Source organism: Pseudoliparis swirei, chromosome 24, assembly GCF_029220125.1.
Source record: "Pseudoliparis swirei isolate HS2019 ecotype Mariana Trench chromosome 24, NWPU_hadal_v1, whole genome shotgun sequence".
Classification (NCBI taxonomy): domain Eukaryota; kingdom Metazoa; phylum Chordata; class Actinopteri; order Perciformes; family Liparidae; genus Pseudoliparis; species Pseudoliparis swirei.
In genome coordinates, this window is record NC_079411.1 from 11034039 (window position 1) to 11056029 (window position 21991).

The following is a 21991-nucleotide window of genomic DNA, read 5'->3' on the forward strand; positions in this document are numbered from 1 at the left end:
GCCACGTGGATTAACAAAGCAGGTTTGCCCCCCTGCTAGCCCATGGCTTTAGATTTTTACTATTTCTTTAACTGATCCTAATGCACACATTTACCCAATGCATGGCTCTAATACCATGGAATAATTTACACCATGAATGCCAGAGTCCCCTGGATGATCCCTATATAACGACCAGCTTTCCACTTTCACTTTCCACTTTCCACCTCAGTCTCTCCTCATCTTCTGCCAGAGCAACATAGTCGACTTCTCTTTCCTGCGCTGACACGGTTTTTAAAGAACATTGTCAGACATTCGTCGATGGCATCTAAAATGAAAGACAGAAAGGTACGCGCTCCATGGTGCGCGCTGCATAAGGAGGACTGAACCTTTTTGGCAACGCTGCTTTTTAAACACTTTTCAGTCACTTTATGGGACTTTTTATTTCATAATTTACATCGAATATTCTTCAACTACAACTTGGAGTAAGGTTCTTTCTAGTGGAGGGGACATCTATTGTCCACCACCTCTGTGGCACGTGCTAGAGAATAACTGTAGCGCGCTACTTGTCTGAAATAGCCTATCAGACAGTTTCGGATGATTTGGGCAATTCTAATGGAATTCATTTGGTTACAAACACGTATACATAATATATGTACTAAAAGAGATTCAAAATATTTCCAATAAACTCTCAAAGTTGTGGAAAAAGCTCGGCGCGCAAATGTCCGCTGCGCGCTCTGGAGCAACACAGCGCGCGGCGCGCAAAAGGTTTCCAAAATATTTCATCACTGCATTTCTCTTTATTTATATCTTTCTGGTTGTTTCATGTTCGTGTTTCTGACTGACGAAATAGTTGTGAATGCGATGTATTACTTTAATTCATGTTTTCTCTCTCCCTGTTTCCACAGAGAACTCCCATCTCTCACAAAGTCATTGAGAAACGAAGACGGGACCGTATTAATCGCTGCTTAAACGAATTAGGGAAAACTGTACCAATGGCCCTGGCAAAACAGGTATTGGAATATGTGTATTGCATTGTATATGGTAACTCTTATTTATTCTACAGTAGGCCTATTGATCGTTTAGCAAGGACGTGTTTATCAGAAAATGCATTTTCGAATAACCATGTAAACATTTTCTAATATTGGACTTTTTTAAATATTTGATAGAACTCTGGAAAACTGGAGAAAGCTGAAATTTTGGAAATGACAGTTCAGTACTTGCGAGCGTTGCACTCAGCGGATTTCCCCCGTGGGAGAGAAAAAGGTGAGTCCGCGTTTCACAGAGCTCTGACACTTTACGCATGTCAACCCCACGTTTCTGTTGGAAGACTGTATGAAAACTTCTACCATTCTGATTAGGTAAAACGATGAGTTGTTTGTTTATATATGTACATTTTAGTTTAAACGTATATATGTAAACATTGTGTTGCAACTCTATCTTTACGCAGACAAACTAGCCTACGTTGCGCTATACGTGTTGATCACTTGTTGCCGGCGGGGTTGTAATTGCTGATGCTTATTTGATTCACTCCAGGTGAACTACTGGCTGAGTTTGCAAACTACTTCCACTACGGATACCACGAGTGTATGAAAAACCTTGTGCACTACCTGACCACAGAGGACAGGGCTGAAACCAAAGACATCAAGTACGCACGGATCCTTGCATTCTTACAGTCTAAATCTCGTGTGGTCACCGAGCCTGTGTTCGGCTCCGCCGCCTCGATGCCGGAGCCGTCTGACTACCTCAGCCAGCTGCACTCCTCTCCCGAGCACCAAAGTCACAGCCCGTCTGACTCCGTTTACCAACAGAGTCCTCCGGGACACTTCTCCTGGCACAGCTCGACCCGCAGCCCGGCCATCTCGTACCCGACAGTGCCTCTCTCTGCGCATACACAGCAGCACGGTGGATACCTATCCCCGGTGCAGGGACTCGATCACCACTATTTCAACTTCATCGGTCACACGCACGCAAACACTTTTAGTTTGCATAGTGCGCAACACGCCATGTAAATCGTTTTGCTATATTTTTTGCGATTGTTTTTATTTATATATTTGTGAATGATGGAAATAGATATTGTACATGTTGTGAATAAATATTTCTTAAAACTCAAATTGTGTTGTGTTCATTTACACTTTTAAGTGTTAAGGTGACGCATAAATCTCCAAAATAACAAGAAATTACAAATGAAAAAAGATATAAAGTGCAAAGAAAAGCGATGCAAAAGATTAGAAGAGAGATAACATATTTCTTAGTGCACCTTTGAGAAAGATGTTCAATCTTCAGTGAATTCAGTTTCAATCTGTATATTATTAGTGATATTGTGATGTTGCTTGATACATTATTGATGAGTATTAGTTCATTAAATTAACTAACATGCTCTAGCATGCAACATATAGCTTTTTTTTAAACAAGTACATAGGACTAAAATAAATATTTAGAACGAGGCAGACTGGGCTCAAACTTCATAAACATGGCCACTATTTTTGGCGCACTACCCCATTCACTCTCCTTAAAGACTGATCCGAGGGTTTAATGTGTCAGCATCAGTTTCCAGAGGGCAGACATGAGCCTTATTCACATTGAGCCACATGCTCCTGTTAAACAGACCTGCAGTTAACACAACCATTGACTCACCCAACAACCCCCCTTATGTAACTTTCAAATCTTGAATACAAAAACAGTTTTGGACATAATAAGGCGAAAAAAAGTAAATAAAGATTTCCACAAGACACACATTCTGAATATATTGTGATGTGTTTTGAATGAAAAGTTGCATATAAAAACAAAATTCAAATTGTCTGAAATTTAGCCAAGTTTGACTATTTCCATGGGGAAATGGGGTTCATCAGGAGTAAAGAGGGATGTTAGACCAAGCCCCCCAACCTAAAATGTGATCCTTATTTATATGTCAAATATAATGTTTATATTCATTCAAACATCTGAACTATGGAGCAGCATTACATACAATCTGTGAATGTCATATACTCCTTGAATGTGTTGGAACTCTATAATCATTCCTTCTGTACACATGACATTTATTGCTTCCGTCAATCCGGGGAGAGAGATCCTCCTCTGTTGCTCTCCTGAAGGTTTCTTCCCTTTTTCCCTGTGAAAGTGTTTTTTCTATTTCTTGGGAGTTATTCCTGATCCGATGTGAGGTCCTGGGACTGGGATGTCGTATGTGTAGAGATTGTAAAGCCCCCAAAATTTGTAATTTGTGATATTGGGCTACAAAATCAACTGAATTGAATTGAAGCCTTTTAAATACTTATTCCCAAAAGGAACGCCTTATACCCATAAAGGAACGCCATATTGGTAAAGTTACTCTCTGCCTTCAACAGAATAAGGAATTACTTCGATGAAATGATAATTGTTTTTGCCAAGCAGCTATATGTAACCACAGTCTCAATAAATGCATTAAACTGCTTCCAGACTCTTTCTGTCTTTCTTCAAGTAAGTTGTATGGAGTTGAATTGTACAAAGGAGAAGTTAAAAAAGGAGCAGAGAGGAAAACTCCTTGTTGTGTTTTTTTTAACCAAGGAGCCCCATTGTGGTGAATCTGAAAGGGGAACAATCTCTGCGTCTCTTGTGCTTTATCCTTGAGTGATTGCGAAGAAAAAAATAATCAACACCATGAAATCAAAGTCTTTCTCAAAGAGGAGTTCAAGAAAATACTTAGTCCCCACGGTTTTCCTTCAGAGGTAAATAAGTCATTACCTATACATCTCCTCTGTATCAACATAGGTGATAATATCTTACTGTAAAAGATAACAAGCAATATAGGTATCCTCATGTGGCCGTTGACATATGGACAGATATGATGGACGGAGGAATCTCCTCTGGGTGGAGCGGTACAGATGCATGGATAAGCCCACATTAATCGCCTGGATGGTTGGATAAACTCACATTAACCAGCCCCTGAACAAAAAGACAAGCAGAGAGCAAATGAAAGAAATGAAAGACAAATGTCCACGCAGATGAAACGGTGACAAAAAAAGTGAAAGGGCTTTGAAGGAATACTTGGATCCCTACAGCTCCAATATTGGTTTAAATCTTGACTCTAAACATGGAGAAAAAAGACTGATGTTCAGCCAGATGAGAAAGATTAAACTGCAGCACAATCAAATGAATAATAATAAAATGAGCACGGATTAAAAAAGAAAAAAGGACTCCAAACTATATATTGTCATGTAAACTGAGCCACAGCGGTAAAGCCTCACATTGAGAATGTTTATCTTTCGCATTAACATCACATGCTGAACATTAACAATCCACTCTTTAGAAAAATTATTCATTACTGAATGTCAAAGAAAAATAACAATTCGCACGCTGAGTTTAACTCAGATGAGCAGGAAGTCGGGCAAATTTATGAGGAAGTTTCATCCCTGTGTAGAAAGAGGGACGATGATGGGAATAAGTGACGTTATGGCTTTCAGATGTTTGTAACTTATTAAATATTTTGTATCAAGAAACCAAAACAAAAATATATTATAATTTCAATACAACTGTATTTAAAGACATCTGTTGATACAGACACTTTATACCGAACGTCAAATTTTATTCCCTTTCATGAAATCTTTATATTTGATTTTTTGTTAAATCTTGCACTTCTTATTTGTGACTACTTCTTGTCTCACAACACTGTAAGTTAGTATGTAATGTATTTCATACTCCTTTGTACATAGAAGATGCTCATAATATATCTTTTTTTGGTAACTACTTTGTTGTTGTACTTCTGCTGCTAGCTGTTACTAACACACAATCATTAAATTATAACAATAATTAACATATGTGGTTCTAAAGATGCTTTTTAAGAAAAGAATGGAAAAAAATTCAGATTGAATGCATAACTATTTTTCCCTTTTCAAATATTTCAAGCAAGTGCAACACATTAATTGTGTGTGGAATAATCTTTTTCTTTTGTTAATCTGGTTTGTCATGTAAAAAAGGGTGGTGGAAAGTACATTTACTCAAGTACAATTTTGAAAAACTTAGTATTTTCCTTTTAAGCACTATAAACATTTTAGAAGGAAAGAATAGTTTTTTACATTTATCTGACAGCTCAATTTACTAGTTTACTCTGCAGATACAAACCAAACACAATCAATTTATAAACTATAATGCATTTTTATAGAAAAAGTGACAACCCTATATTCAATTCAATTCAGTTTATTTATTATCACAATTTACAAATTTGCCTCAGAGGGCTTTACAATCTGTATGTATACATATGTATGTACTATGTATTACATCCCTATCCCAGGACCTCACATCGGATATATATATATATATATATATATATATATATATATACATATATATATATATATATATACACTACCGTTCAAAAGTTTGGGGTCATCCAGACAATTTCATGTCTTCCATGAAAACTCACTTTTATCTGGATTAAAACACAGATTAGCACTTCAGTGGCACTTAAATAGCACTTACTTATGGTACTTTTGTAGTTCGACTATGTTGAGGAAATGTTACTTCCTGTATTCTTGTTGTTCTTAGTTTGTACTCTAGGTTGAAATGCACTTATTGTAAGTCGCTTTGGATAAAAGCGTCTGCTAAATGACATGTAATGTAATGTAATGTAATTTATCAAATGAATTGAAAATTGAATAGAAAATATAGTCAAGACATTGACAAGGTTAGAAATAATGATTAATATTTGAAGTATTAATTTTGTTCTTCAAACTTCAAGCTCAAAGGTAGGCCAGTTGTCTAGCTTATATCACCAGCATAACTGTTTTCAGCTGTGCTAACATAATTGCACAAGGGTTTCCTAATCAGACATTAGTCTTCTAAGGCGATTAGCAAACACAATGTACCATTAGAACACTGGAGTGATAGTTGATGGAAATGGGCCTCTATACACCTATGGAGATCTTGTTTGTTCTTTTAGTACACAAAACGAAGTAAGGGACAATTTGCTGGGTGTTATGTATCTGGCTCTTTCTTGGCTGAGTTTAGTAACCTTCTAGAAATAGTCCGACATAAACCCCCCATAAAGCCCGTTAATATGGTCACTTTGGTTATTGTACAGATTGATAAAACAATATATAAAGAGTTAGTCAAAGGTGTTGCTGATGTGAGTGGCATCAATTACTCTAATCTATCTCTCTTTAACTAAACATATTTCCCCAAATGTTAAGCTATTACCTTTAAGTGGTCACAAAAGCATATACGGTTGCCTGCTGTCACCAAAAGAGGAACCCACACATAAGTGCCCTCTACATGTCTGAAAGCCCCTGTTTTGATCTTTGTACCCACATGAAGTCGGGCTTAGACGGTTAGTTAAGCTTCAGAGAGTGTAACAGCAAAGCTCCTTTCCTTTACCGTGCCGTAGTGTTTGTGTTGCCGTAGTGTGTGTGTGGTGTGTGCGTGTGCGTGCGTGTGTGTTTGTGTGTGTGTGTGTGTGTGTGTGTGTGAAAGGGGTACAATCAAGTTTTGGGAGAGAAGCCAAAGAAGAAACAAGCTGTGAGAAATCCAACAGTCAGTGTTGGTTGTTAATCAAAGTCCTTCAGTGGCATCAGATCTTTGCCGGCTCACCTCAGGATGGTCGTCTGATCTCAAGCATGAAAAGACAGAGAGCCGGGGGAGGGAGGAGGAGACAGAAGAAGAGGGTGAGAGAAGCAGAAACAGTGAGAGATAGAGAATGTTGAAAAAAGGGGAAAAGTGATGAAGATCATTCCCACAAGGCACAACAGACACCACTATCTCACAGGGCCCCCTTTCTGTATCCCCAACCCCCAGCCCTCTTCCTCCTCCTCCTCCTCCTCCTCCCCCCTTCTCTTACCTATAATGCCAAAACTTGGCAGCCAACCCAGAGCACATGAGCAACAGTTTCCCATCAGAGAGAGGCAGCCATCCTACTGCCTTGGCACCAGCGACGTCTGAAGAAAGACTGGCACTGTAAGGAGAGAGCAGACATGAATAGGGTCTGTTAGGAGAAAAGAAAACACCACATATCAATGCCTCTTGATTGTCTGGGAGGGATTCTAGTGAGAGCACATCACTTAGCGGTAACAAAGTGTAAAAAGCGACAGCATTTGATATGGTAATGAACGTTTTTCATCTAGAAAGGTGCGTCCCTGATATTAACACAGAAAAGAAATATAAATGTTTAAGACAATGTTCTTTGTTTTTTGCTCATGTAGGCACACATAAAAATTTGTTAGATCAAAGATATTAGATATGAAATCTAATTAAGCTGTTTCTTCAGTATTCTCTGCCCCCTGCCAAGGGATGAGGGCTTCACCTTTTTGTACTTGGCACAACCCTCTATCTGCTCAACAGCAATGCCATCAGATTATGCAAATCCATGCCGATGTCCCATTCAGGGACTGGGGTTGCAAATTAGCCAATTGGCTAGAAACCTTCTGTATCACATGTACACTTTGTGTAATAATGTGCGCTGCTTTGTCCCTGACAAATAAAATGTATAAATAAATAAAAAAAATACCTCCATTTAGAATGGAGATATTTGAGCCCAAAATGAATAGAGCAGTGTTTTAAAGCAAGAGCAGGAGCAGGGTCAAAGACATCTCCAATATTAATGAAAACATAATGAATACTGTACAGAATATTCCACTGTGGCCTATCATTTCAGTTACACCCTGGCTTTCCAAGCTCTGTCCTTTTCCGGTGTTTTGTTAAGTTTTTCTCATGTAGAACATTAAGAAAATATGGAGACAGAGAGAGCAGCATGGGAACAGTCCAACAAGTGTGCAACAACACATTATAGAAGAGTTAAAGAAACAAAAAACAACAACAAACAAAAAGAAACAAACGGGCACCAAACTCTTTGTTATTCATGAAAAAAAAGAGCAAGCTTGTTAACTTGCACAATTAAGGCATCATTTGCTTAAAGAAAGTGCAGTCCTTTGTTTTTGGGGGACAAAAGGTTGAGAGAGCGTGTTTTATATATGGTGCTGTGAGTTCCATGAGGGTGGGTTTGGTTATCTGGTGTGCCACAACAAGGGGCACTTTTGTCACAAGCGCAGACAGTGTGACATCGGAAAGTGCTCGAGATAAATCAGGTAATTTTGCATGGTAGTTAGACAAAGAGCGCCATACATTCCAGTTCCTGTGTGTATTTATAAAGGGAGTATGTGTAAAGAGGAGGCAAATAAAACAATAACACCGTGTGAGTAATTTCACAAGACGTATCCAATAGAGTGGCATAATTTATGATTTACGGCCTTTTTGTTAAAGACTAATGGCATTAAGTTGGACAACATCAATAAATTATTCATATTTAGAAGAATACTGTATGTTAAATTAAAGAGGCCTTAGAAGAAGAATTAACAGCAGAGATTCAGTGTCTAATTTTCATGTTAACACTCATGTTACAGTCATGTGACTTGTAATTGTAAAAAGCTTATCAGCTTATCTTTTTAAGACTAAATTTCGGAATACGACTTCATTCACCAAGTAAGATAAATGTGTTTTGATGCAGGTGTCAAAATGCCACATTTATTGGAGGCACAAGGATTTTCATAACAAAAACACTCAAAACTAGAATGGGCACTCGGTAGAGCGCATACCTTCGCATATCACAAGATTGGGCATTGAATTATGAACATGTTGGCATTAGTTGGATGCCAATTGGACAAAAATGTATCGTGCTATGGTAAAAAAAGAGTTTGACCTTTCCATGACCTTGACCTTGACCTTTGACCCGATTGATCCCAAAATCTAATCAAATGGTCCCCGGATAATAACCAATCATCCCACCAAATTTCATGCGATTCAAGAACATTTTGACCTGTTCATGACCTTTGACCTTGACCTTTGACCCGATCGATCCCAAAATCTAGTCAACTGGTCCCCGGATAATAAACAATCATCCCACCAAATTTCATGCGATTCGGTTCAATACTTTTTGAGTTCTGCGAAAGATTTTGACCTGTTCATGACCTTTGACCTTTGACCCGATCGATCCCAAAATCTAATCAACTGGTCCCCGGATAATAAACAATCATCCCACCAAATTTCATGCGATTCGGTTCAATACTTTTTGAGTTCTGCGAAAGATTTTGACCTGTTCATGACCTTTGACCTTTGACCCGATCGATCCCAAAATCTAATCAACTGGTCCCGGATAATAAACAATCATCCCACCAAATTTCATTCGATTCGGTTCAATACTTTTGAGTTCTGCGAAAGATTTTGACCTGTTCATGACCTTTGACCCGATCGATCCCAAAATCTAATCAACTGGTCCCCGGATAATAAACAATCATCCCACCAAATTTCATGCGATTCGGTTCAATACTTTTCGAGTTCTGCAATAGATTTTGACCTGTTCATGACCTTTGACCCGATCGATCCCAAAATCTAATCAACTGGTCGCCGGATAATAAACAATCATCCCACCAAATTTCATGCGATTCGGTTCAATACTTTTTGAGTTCTGCGAAAGATTTTGACCTGTTCATGACCTTTGACCTTTGACCTTTGACCCGATCGATCCCAAAATCTAATCAACTGGTCCCCGGATAATAAACAATCATCCCACCAAATTTCATGCGATTCGGTTCAATACTTTTTGAGCAAATACATTTTCTGGCGTGAATGTTGATACCGTGTTTGAATTATTTTATTTGAGCTGAAAGAGGTTTTTTTAGAGGGAGTAAATGGAGAGCACAACCACAGAAAGACATCCACACTGAGAGAAAAGACATAAATAAACAATAGTAGCTATTTCTTTCAAAATAAGAAACAACGTTGTCAATTTAAAGTGTGTTTCCTTTTAGTTTTACAGTGTTTTAACAGTCTGCTTTGTGGTACGGCAGTGGTCATCATCGTGGTGGTCATACCCTCAGTGACCTCACCGTGACCTTCACAGCAGGGCACCCATGTCCGACACCAAGAACATAATGCAGTACAACTGGGACTGCGGAACAACAACCATAAAGCAGTAAATCAGTTAGAAATAATACACGTCAGTCATCAAATGAGACTGACCAAGCACCCAGAAAAAAATGAGATTTTTTTTTAGCTTGTGAATGTTTAATGGTCGATACACTATTGTGAAAGGCAGTAATCCCAAAAACAAAAAGCTATTTCTGCATGTGAGAGTTTGTGTTTGCTGAGACAGTTAATTTCTCCATAATTCTGAAATGTTTATTTATTTTATTGTTTTAATATTTGGTGGGCCTTTGTAGACTTTAAGTAGATAAGAGAGAAGAATGACAGGGAATGAGAAGAAAGATGGAGGATGCCATACAACAAATGTACCCATATGTATTGCCTGGGGATATTATGAGTGCAGGTCATGCGATTCGGTTCAATACTTTTTGAGATTTGCGAATAACACGCATACAAATAAATAAATAAATAAATACACGGCGATCAAAACATAACCTTCCGGCATTTTCAATGCGAAGGTAATAAATCATATACTAATACAACTAACGTTCCAAATTATACTCTGCATATAATGTTCATTGTAACAAATGCTTAATTTACATCGTCAGTACAAAGCAGCACATTCTCTAATCTGTTTGTACTGTCATTGATGGGTATATTATGAAAATCAAATCAGTTGATCTTAACACTTTCTCAGAAGCTCTCTCAAAAACTCCTGTCTGAGAACTGAAATTAATGTAATCAATCAACAATAAAAGTATGCTTTTAGTTACACAACTAACCCTCTCTGGCTTAAACCTCCCAAATATATAACCATAATTAAAAACTGTGGACCAAAGAAATGGTCCTGCTAAAAACAGTTAAATCTGTGAAAGAATTGTTGGTGTTCATTTAAAAATAAAACACAAACAGGTGTACATTCACCTCCATTGTATTGAGACTGAGGCTAAAATCCCCAAGTGCAAAAACTATCTGAATACATTTAAAAGGTTTTCACAAAACATTTAATCTTTTGAAATATAATGTCTTATAAACACCCAACAGAGTATAAAGCTGTTACATTAGTTTCACCGTGATGAGTTGAGCATTAACACTGCTACTGACATAGGGTAAAAGCAGATAGAGCAGAAAAAAACAAACCTATCAGCATGGCTGAATACCAACAGAATATATGAAAAGAATATGCATGTTTGTACTTTGGGTAGATTGGTCATTTAAAAAACATAACAAGGGTTCATTAAAACATGTACATACATTCCTGGTCAAGCATAAAGTGAAATCTGCACGACCTTTTAGAAGCAAAGCTTTTATCTTTGCTTCAAAATGGAACTAATTAAATGATCTTGTGTTGTAAACTGCTCCCCTGTCTATCGTCACTTCACTTTTTATTTCCCTGCGACACACACTTTACTCGCCTCTTTCACCTCTATTTTGCAAGTAGAACTCAAGATCTCCAGCACCACTGGAATTCCCGTCTTGGGATTCAATGAGGAGAGCCGTCCTTTCAGCTTCAATCACTCTGGTGCTTGTGAGGCTGCATTCACGTGTGAAGGTTTCTTTGAGAAAGCCTTTAAGTTGTACTGAGGCTGGTTCATTCCTACCAGAAATCGTTCTCAAACATAACGCTTCAGTGGCAAACAGAGAATATGAAAACCGACAACGTGAATGCAACGTGAAGCTCTTTGGGAATGTGAAAGGCCATGTGTGTGTGTGTGTGATGTGGTCAGACGGTCACAGATGAGGCACCTGACCGACTTGACGCCCGTCGACTCTTTGCAGGACCAAAAAGAAAGGGTAAATAAAACCCAGAGGTCCTAATGTGCTCCCTGTGCGCTTGGCTGGACTCATGAGGGGTGAGCATAGTATGTTTGCCCTTTTGTCCGGCGAGATGACGGACGGTCCTCTGTATTTAGCTGTGTCCAGGGCCAGCGTAGGGCCAGCGATGGGGGGACCCCGGGGCGCCACAGGTCACCTTCTGAGGTCATGAGTTGAGCAACCAATCCAGAGAAAGAAATAAAGAAGAAATGAGATTTGCAGCTAGTGAGGGTCGAAGACTTCATCTCAAGTCAAACTGAATGACGTACAGCAAATACATTTTCTGGCGTGAATGTTGATACCGTGTTTGAATTATTTTATTTGAGCTGAAAGAGGTTTTTTTAGAGGGAGTAAATGGAGAGCACAACCACAGAAAGACATCCACACAGAGAAAAGACATAAATAAACAATAGTAGCTATTTCTTTCAAAATAAGAAACAACGTTGTCAATTTAAAGTGTGTTTCCTTTTAGTTTTACAGTGTTTTAACAGTCTGCTTTGTGGTACGGCAGTGGTCATCATCGTGGTGGTCATACCCTCAGTGACCTCACCGTGACCTTCACAGCAGGGCACCCATGTCCGACACCAAGAACATAATGTAGTACAACTGGGACTACGGAACAACAACCATAAAGCAGTAAATCAGTTAGAAATAATACACGTCAGTCATCAAATGAGACTGACCAAGCACCCAGAAAAAAATGAGATTTTTTTTTTAGCTTGTGAATGTTTAATGGTCGATACACTATTGTGAAAGGCAGTAATCCCAAAAACAAAAAGCTATTTCTGCATGTGAGAGTTTGTGTTTGCTGAGACAGTTAATTTCTCCATAATTCTGAAATGTTTATTTATTTTATTGTTTTAATATTTGGTGGGCCTTTGTAGACTTTAAGTAGATAAGAGAGAAGAATGACAGGGAATGAGAAGAAAGATGGAGGATGCCATACAACAAATGTACCCATATGTATTGCCTGGGGATATTATGAGTGCAGGTCATCACTAGGGCAGAATTGTGACTCAAATTTGATAGGAACGAATAGAGACATTATTTATTCTAACCTACATCCTGTTTTCTCTCCCTGGTCACATAGTATGGATCTCAGAGCAGTTTAGTTATACAAATAAATCAGTGGAGAAATACATTTTATAACCTCGGGAACAGCAGTCTGACCAAATATTATAAACTTGAGGTATTCCCTATAGCTTTTTAACCAATGTCTTTCTTTATTAGCAACCAATATATTATAATTGTAATAGCCACACACTTAAGCTGTGAAATGCAATTGAAAAAAATAAATGTAGTCAAGCTTTAAAAAAAAAATTGTTTCTATAAATTTATATGACTTAGCTGCAGAATATTAGTCTTGCTGCCCTCTCTGAACTCCCACTATCAGCACACAAAAGAGTGTTTTTTATCGCCAACATTAATACCCAATGTTAAAGTTACACAATAACGAAATAGTGCCAAGAAGCTTCTCTTTTCATTCTAGAAAAGACAAAGTCAAACCCATTTAAAACGTTATATTGACTGAACGCTGCACTGAGATGCCAATGGAAACCCTGGTCTATAGGGTGTTGGTTGTGTATTCTCTGCTAAAATCTAGCGGTAGACTGAAAAATAGAAGGATTAAAAACCGCCACGGCACAGGCCAGCATTTGTGAGGAGAAGACACCCACAGATAACTTTCTGAATGGCTGCTTACGCTTCTCCTTTTCTCTCCCCATCATAAGATAGGAGGAGAGAAAAAGGACTAACAAGATGCACATTTTACATTGAAAACTGTTATTGTTCCCCACATAATCTGGCCCACCATCTGAGAAGAGGGCTGCGCTAAAGAGCGGGGGGCTTTAACGGGAGGACGAGAGCCAACTCAGGGACAGGGGAGGAGAAGGGAAGAGAAAGGGGGGAGGCAGGGGGTTGGTCTTTGGCTTTAAGGAGGGGATCAATTGGGAAGTGTAGAATGGATGTTTCTTTTTCTCTATGGGTGGAACTTTGTATTTGACTGTTGTTTGTATCTGTCTTTCAGGGGCCTGATCCCCGTGGGCCTGGGCAGAGAGATGCCTCTATATGTGTTAGTATGTGTGGAGTAGTGAGTGTGTCTATATTTTGTGTGTGTGTGTGTGTGGGTGTGTCTGTGTGTTGGTGAGGCAGAGAGACTGATGGTGGGATCTACCCCTCTTCTTTCCTACAGCTGCAGCTCAGCGGATTAACCGTCATCCACAAGGCAACATTACACAAGTAGCCTTTGAAGAAAAGTCATGGATACTATTAATGATATGGTAATCCGTAATGGAGCTACCTCCCAGTAGTGATTATACTGACATGGGAAGAATGTCCAAGAGTCCTGGACGCAACTAGCCAAACAACACTGTGGCTATTGTTGACAGGCCTGGTCTGAGGCCTGCACCTACATCCACTGGCATCAGCCGACCAACAATCCCCTCCTACCAAACACACACACACACATACACATACACACACACACACACACATACGCAAACTGCCCCCTGCTTTCTTGACACCCTTCCCTCCACCCCAATCACCCTATGAATAAAAATGAAAAACCCAAAAATGGATAGAAAGAAAGAGAGAGAGAGGAAAGGGGTGGGTATGGAGGGGAGAAAAACAAAGTGTTTTGGCCAGGATCAGCTAGGGATTTCGCCCTATGTGGTTCCCACACACTGACTAGAGCTGGATCCGTCCTCTCTCTCTCTCTAGCCGGTCCATCCTTTCACAGACAGGGAAGACCACACAAACACTAAATGATTTCATGATTTAATCTCGGACAGCGGTGGAGAGGATGAGTGTTGAGTCAGTGCTCTGCTTTCAATTCCTGGGGATGCTAGAAGCCACCATAGTGGGTGTGTTGGGGTGGAGGTTGAGATGGTGGGTGGAGGAGAGGCCACTGTTTGCCTGAGTAAATGCACTCCATTGGACAGGCTGGGTCACAGCAGGGGTGTTTAACCCTAGAAATGTGGCCCTTTTAAATACAATTACCAACGTCTCTGTTCACTGCAGCCACTAATCCACTCTGATGTTGGTCCAGTAACTGAAGTGAAAATACTTAGAGTGTAACAACTGTGCATAATGAATCAACTGTGTATAAAGAAATAACAGCATTTAAAGAAATGATGTGCATCAGTTGGATCATTGAACCAATAACATACATTTATTTGTGGGGAAAAAATAGACAATTCACACAATTCTGTCTCCTATACATCTCAAAAACATAATATTGATTTATCAGCTCAAACATGCATGACCTTTTCTAATTTAAATATGTTTATAAACACAATTGTAAGTTTCAGAAGTCTGCACAGATATTAATGCCTTGCTTTTGTTTAGGGTTCCCAGCTGTAAAATATGGTACAATAAGTACTTTTTATGCAGCACTACACCAAATGTATAGTTTTATAAGATCTGTATCAGATCAGAAATAAAAAATAAATACATTTTGAGGAAGAAGTTGGTTGATTATGTTCACAATTATATCGCAATGGGATTTCTGGGACCTCAAACAATATTGAGACAAAGCCAAAGTCAATCAAACTTAAAAAGTGAAATTAAAATGTAATTATCATAATTATGCATCCGTTAGTCATACGACTGTGTATGTAATGGATGTGTTTTGGATTTTTTTTAAAGTTATTCTTTTATTAATCTGTCTATATATCATCACTATCTAATTGCTATTAAGAATAAAAGTGGCTCAGATTCAATTCAATTCAGTTTATTTTGAACAGCCCATTATCACAAATTACAAATTTGCCTCAGAGGGCCTGTACACAGACGACATCCCTGTCCCAGGACCTCACATCGGATCAGGAAAAACTCCCAAGAAAAAGAAAAAACCCTTTCACGGGGAAAAATGGAAGAAACCATCAGGAGAGCAACAGAGGAGGATCCCTCTCCCCGGATGGACAGAAGCAATAGATGTCATGTGTACAGAAGGAATCATTACAGAGTTACAACACATTCAATTAATATGACAGAGTGCATAGTTGGTAGTAGGCATGGATCACGATCCAGACCTCCATGATCCATCTGGCAGATGAAGGTAGAGAGGAGGAGTGGGCGGGGCATCAGCAGGGCCATGGCATCAGACCCAGCCGGGTCCAATGGACCCTGTGAGACGTGAAGTCACAAGGACTCCGGAGAGGAAGCAGAGTTAGTAATATGCAATGGAGAGATGAAAATTCATCCATAAGTAATAGATAATATCACAGCAAATACTATCACAGCATGCATTAGGGGGTAAATAAAGTAAACACTGAGCTCAGTTCACCTGTTCACCACAGAGCTAACTTTATTAAAAGTATTAAAAATAAGATGGTTTAAACTGTAAATACTGTACGGCTATGGTGAGATAGTGGTTATAGAGTTAGTCCTGTACTTCACAGGGAGTTGAATGCTACCAATTTAATGTTGCTTTTCATTAAGTTGGAGACTGAGTCAAGATCCCAAAATGCATAGTCTCATATTTCCCAAAATGCATAATTTTATTTGACCCACTTGCCCAAGAAAATACTCTACAAAGATTCTCCAGAGCCAGGACCGACACATTCCTGTTTTCACAGGCTGAGTTGTGCTCCCTGTGACTAATACACAGACAAGTATGTATAAACCCAGCAGAGGGAATCAGGATCAACAATGACTCATACTTAAATCTGATTAAATCATGGTTTAACTTTAAATCTTTAAAAAAAAATGAAACTACTTTAACATTAAGATTGAATGCAAACCCCTATGTAACTCTCAGTTTAGTTGCTACACCTATTGCATTTTATTTTGTTCCAATACATTTGAAATGTACCTGGCATTACAAAACAGTGATTCGTTTTTCAAATTTTGGAACAAAGCTTAATTCTAATTTTGTATTAAATTTCAAACTTTGTTTGGCTATTAGAACTAATGTTATATTATAATATTATATTACTATTATATTATTATATATAGCCTAAGATGTGTACAGTATATGAGGGAACCCAGATACTGATCTGAGTTTTACATCCAACGTTTTGACTGTAACCTTGAGATGGCATGCAGGTGCAAGTGTCAGTCACTGATCAATCATGCAAATATTATGCCTCCCAAATGCCCCACATACAACACATAGACCAAACCACAAAAGACAAGACACACAGATTCTCAAACTTTAACTGATTGATGTTTGAGTTTTTTCTGTGATACATTATGATGATTATAACTGTTATGAATGAAGTTGTATGTCTGCTTTTGTTAATGTGTAGGCACTCAACATTTCATGATACAGATTAGATTAGATTAGATGAAAACACTTTATTACATACAGAGAACAATAGACAAAAAACACATTAAAAAGAATAAATAACGAAAGAAAAAGCTATATGAAACATGATTAACACCAGAGAGATGCTAAATCTAAAAACAAATCTGGAACAGAAAAAACAGATCAGGGTATGGCCAATCAATGAGCCAGCCTTTCTGACCATCTTATTGGTCCTGCATGTTTTCATCATTTGCAGTAATGCTTCCCGTTTATAGGCCAGGTCATTGCCTCGGGTAAATAGACCAACCAGGCCAGTGTCATCTGAGAACTTTTGGATGTTCCAAGACACATGGCTCCGCCTATATCAGCTGTATAACGTGAGGATAAAACTGTTCACTGTGGTTCTCCAGTTTTAGTTAAGATATTGTCAGACAGCTTTTATCAAGCATGACAAACTGTGGTCGAGACAAAAGGTAATCCAGGACCCAAAAAAAAAACTCAGAACTATAAATATACTGTGGAGCACAAGGAGTGCACATCACCCCCACTGCTGTATGCAAACTGCAAGGGATTTTGGAAGACGAGAATGAAGGACGAAGCTATAAAATAGGGTTTGACGTGTTTGTTAATGTGTGAACGATGAGAGCAGGTTGATTGTCAATTCAGGTTTTTAGCAATGACATTAAGATAAAAACTCAGTTATAACTGAAGTTGCTGTTTCAGATGGTATGTAAGCCGTGTCAGCGTGACTCCTGCTCTGAAAAGTGAAGCCAATACGGAAGTGCCTTAATTTAAACAAGCATTCATTATAATGGCCATCAGGGTCAAATCCTCTGGTGGCAAAAAATAAGTCTATTGTAGAGAAGTTTTTGAGAAGAAGATTGTACTTTTCATGACTTTATTTGTCACTTTTATTCATTATTGAGTCATTACCTCAGTTAACATTTTAGCATGAGTTTATGGTCTCAATTGCCGGTTTTAAGTCTTCTTCAATACAGCATGATGTTCTTTTAGGAAATTATGGTCATTTAGAGAAAAATAGACAATAAAGCGGGGTATGCTTTATGCTTAACAGTCAGCCGTTAATTTCTTCCGGTAAGTACATTTGTTCTCAGCAGCCAAAATTAGCATCCCAATTATTATCACAGTTATTGGTTGCACCTTGCTAACCAACAAAGCTTTGAGAGACAATACACACAAAAGAATAAAAAATTGATGGGAAATATGTTTTGTTGACGAAGCTATTTGAAGCCGTTTGTTTCAAAAGTGCCTGTTAATTTATGGAAATTTCCAAACAACATTTAAAATGCCACTTCTTAACCATTACGCTGCCTCTGGATCAGTATGCTTTGTAACAGCTCTGTCTTTGCTTGACTGATATGTCAAAGTTGAGGATACGGAGGAAAGAAGAGAATGAAAATACCACACAAGCACTGACACAGGGATCAATCCGGTTGGAATGATTTAGCATTTCTACATTTTGAATAAAAATGAGTGCACTAGACGGTGGAGCAGTTTGATTAGTGGGATCCTTAAGTCCCTCGAAGCCTTCACAGCCTTTTCTCTCTTCCGTCACTGCAAGAATAAAAGTCCTCTTTCTCTCTTTTCAGAAGTCCCTTGGTACCCCGGCTTTTTCCTCACTGTTGGTATTACAAAATCCCCATTCAAAACAACCCTTGTCACCTGTCAACTAAGCCAGGCTGGTCTGCTAGGTCTTTATCCTTAGCACATACACTCACACGTACACAGAGGCTGACTCCCTGCCCCCAACCCCATTTATGCACATATCCCCTACATTCATAGAAATACAGATACAGACACAACTGAAAATCCCAACCGCACACACACACGCCCACCCATTCACCCATGCTTACACACTAAAACCACATGTCTGAGAGCTGTTACTATAGCAGTTTAAAATTCATTACCCTGTTCACTTCAACAAACGTCCACACTGGGATGGGCTGCTTTACATGCTCCACGAAACAAGCCTGTTGCCTCGCGGGTCGAATCTGCTGACGGGAAAAGGCAAATTCATACAATACAATCAGGAAAAGTTTAGACATATATGCTGGGATTAAAAGTGGAACATACAAGCAACATTTTCATTTGTATAACAGTAGATGCAGAACCTTTTACAAATGTCAAACTTGTTGGAAACTACCTGGTGTCCAAACAACCTCAATACCATAACACTAGATTTCTTCAAAATGTATTGAAACTGCAGGTGGTTTCTGTTTCCTCATCAAATTTACATTATCCTTTTAATCATATGTGTTTCGTCATCCTTTATTATTATTTTCAGAACATATCTGTATAATTACAAGTTTTTCTAACTGGGACCTATATTATGATGCTATGTTGGCCCAGATACTTGTTATAGCCGTGAGGCCCTTATAAAGTTGAACTGTGTATTTAGCTGGACTTTTTTCTTCTTCTTTCTTTAATCAATATCTAATTTTAACTTTAATAACATACACATTGGATAGATCAGCAACAAAACATTTGTGACAACCCATTGACGTTTGGCAGACAGGTGAGAAAGTCTTGATTATTTAGCAATGATTAATTTATTTTCTAATAAGCCATCAAGCAAGTCGTAGTTATAAACATTAATAATTGTATTTAATTAAGGACCATGGACTTTCCCTCTGAGAGAATCCATGTGGAGTTGTAAATGTTATTAAAGGTCAGTTATCTTAGAGCACAATATGCACCAGCAAGATGGATTACTCACAACCGGGCATCTCAAAAAATATAAAGCATTAATGATGAATTTACTAATCGTGGAAATTTGTTACCAGCACTAACATATTATTTTAACATTGTAAGCAGCATATGATCAATTAGTATATGAGCTAGAACATAGTTTTAGCAGACATAAGGACATTTCTTTCACGCTTTAAGTGTATATGAAGCATCTATAACTGGTGTTAAGACTGATATATCCTGATATATATATATACACTACCGTTCAAAAGTTTGGGGTCACCCAGACAATTTCGTGTCTTCCATGAAAACTCACACTTTTATTTATCAAATGAATTGAACATTTCATAGAACATATAGTCAAGACATTGACAAGGTTAGAAATAATGATTAATATTTGAAGTATTAATTTTGTTCTACAAACTTCAAGCTCAAAGGAAGGCCAGTTATAGCTTATATCACCAGCATAACTGTTTTCAGCTGTGCTAGCATAATTGCTTTTCTAATCAGACATTAGTCTTCTAAGGTGATTAGCAAACACAATGTACCATTAGAACACTGGAGTGATCGTTGCTGTAAATGGGCCTATGGAGATATTTCATTAGAAACCAGACACTTCCACCGTGAATATTAATTTACCACATTAACAATGTATAGAGTGTATTTTTGATTAATGTTATCTTTATTGAAAAAACAGTGCTTTTCTTTGAAAAATAAAGACATTTCTAAGTGACCCCAAACTTTTGAACATAGTATATATATATATATATGCAGCCATGTTTTAATGTGTGAGCAAAAACTCATTAACTGTTTGTACACAAGTATTATCTTTGACAACTAAATTAATACTTTTTTAAATATCCAATTAGACCTACATTATAGTGTTATTACCTACACATAAGGTGTTTATATACTGATTGTCAATGTAAATAAGGGGTTTAAATTGGTTACCATAAAATTTGATAGAAAAACACAGATGATGAGTTTGCATTACAGTGGATGGTTTGGATTGTACTGATACATTGATGTTTACATTTTCACAACAGATCATTTGGTATTTGTGTGTGAGTGTGTGTTGGGAGGAGCATTGCTGCATCCCAAACTGACGATGGGGTAGTGAACATTTCCGTTGGCCAGTGAAAGCCTGTGCAGCAGCTGTACAAACCTGAGCTTAAGTCCTGAGTTGCAGCTTTACTCTAAGGAAGGCTGAGGGAGGAGAAACACGGGAGTTGGGTGGTGGAGGGGGTCTTTAACTGATGGCCGTAGAGAGGGTCACAGCAGAGGGTGGTCATCCGGCCCGGCCACTTAGCCAAGGCCCAGCGTGCCCCAAGCAGCCGTCGCTCATTAACCCGCTGACAGGAGCTTCGGACATCGAGCAGCTTCGCCCCACACAGAAAGGTCACGGGGTCAATCAGCCCTCTCTCCGGCCATCAAATCAAGATGGACGCACAAGCAGTGGCTTATCCCCCAATCAAAGGTTCAGTGATGCATTGTCAGGCACACCAACACAATCACAACATACACCCATGCGCACATAGACACACACACACACTGACACACACACACACACAGATTGATTTATCAAAGTTTTCAGACAAACCGTGTTTCAACAGAGACAGCGGAATCATAAAGACATTACATTTGGCTAAACCTCTGGGACATTTCGATGGTGTTTTTGTATTGAAATGATTTATTAGCCGAGGGGGTAAACGTGAAGCATTGAATGGAATATAAATGTATATAAATGTATACTAAGTTTCCACTCACCTTTGGTGAAGTAAAAGATATCTAAAAAAACCTGTTTTAGGAAGTATTTTATCAGTAGTGATAATCATGCAAACTGTATATATTTCTTTTGAACCTTGTGTAAGATAATCTGCGGCTGCAACTAAGAATAATTTTATTAAAAATATGTTTTTTATTTGGTATTATTCAAAAGATAGAGTAATACAATGCCATTCACTTCTTCTCAGACAAAAAATCTTCAAATCATCGGTAGTTGATGTAAAAATTCATTTTGTGCTTTTTGTATAGCAGACAGGTCACCTTGGATGAAGCATGAAGCAATCATAAATATTTACACACCATTATGAAATAAAAACATTATCCTTCACGATACAAAAAAGAGGTGCTGTTTGAAACAGCAAACTCAATTTATATATTGAGAGCAGCTTGTTTGTTTGTTTAAGTCGTCAATTACTAAACCGATCATAGAGGTTCTCACTTTTCACCTGCTGAACTAATTCTCGGGGTAACTAATTTTCTGATGATCAACTGTAACTGACCAGATTGCTTTTAGTAACACATTTCTTTTTATGAATCATTCTTGAAATTAATCATAACATTAAAAGGTGTATA

General features: G+C 38.3%; 2 protein-coding genes across 3 annotated transcripts in view; one reads left to right on the forward strand and one right to left on the reverse strand.

The window, feature by feature from the left end:
• The window catches only part of acsl1a (acyl-CoA synthetase long chain family member 1a), a 58286-nt gene extending 38662 nt beyond the window's left edge, over nucleotides 1-19624 (reverse strand). Inside the window, exons 1-2 of one of the 2 annotated variants that reach the window (XM_056408576.1) lie at nucleotides 18853-19624; nucleotides 6785-6898 (exon numbers count right to left, since the gene is read on the reverse strand). In XM_056408576.1, coding sequence (XP_056264551.1) covers nucleotides 6785-6822 — 38 coding nt within the window. In that variant the 5' untranslated portion in view covers nucleotides 6823-6898; nucleotides 18853-19624. Of the gene's footprint in view, nucleotides 1-6784; nucleotides 6899-18852 lie in introns of those variants that run through there. The other variant, XM_056408575.1, reaches the window with a different exon arrangement.
• Nucleotides 298-1988, forward strand: helt (helt bHLH transcription factor). Its single transcript, XM_056408602.1, has 4 exons — nucleotides 298-324; nucleotides 885-989; nucleotides 1146-1242; nucleotides 1513-1988. The coding sequence occupies exons 1-4, from the start codon at nucleotides 298-300 to the stop codon at nucleotides 1986-1988; spliced, it is 705 nt and encodes a 234-aa protein (XP_056264577.1).
• Nucleotides 19625-21991: the final 2367 nt, after the last annotated feature.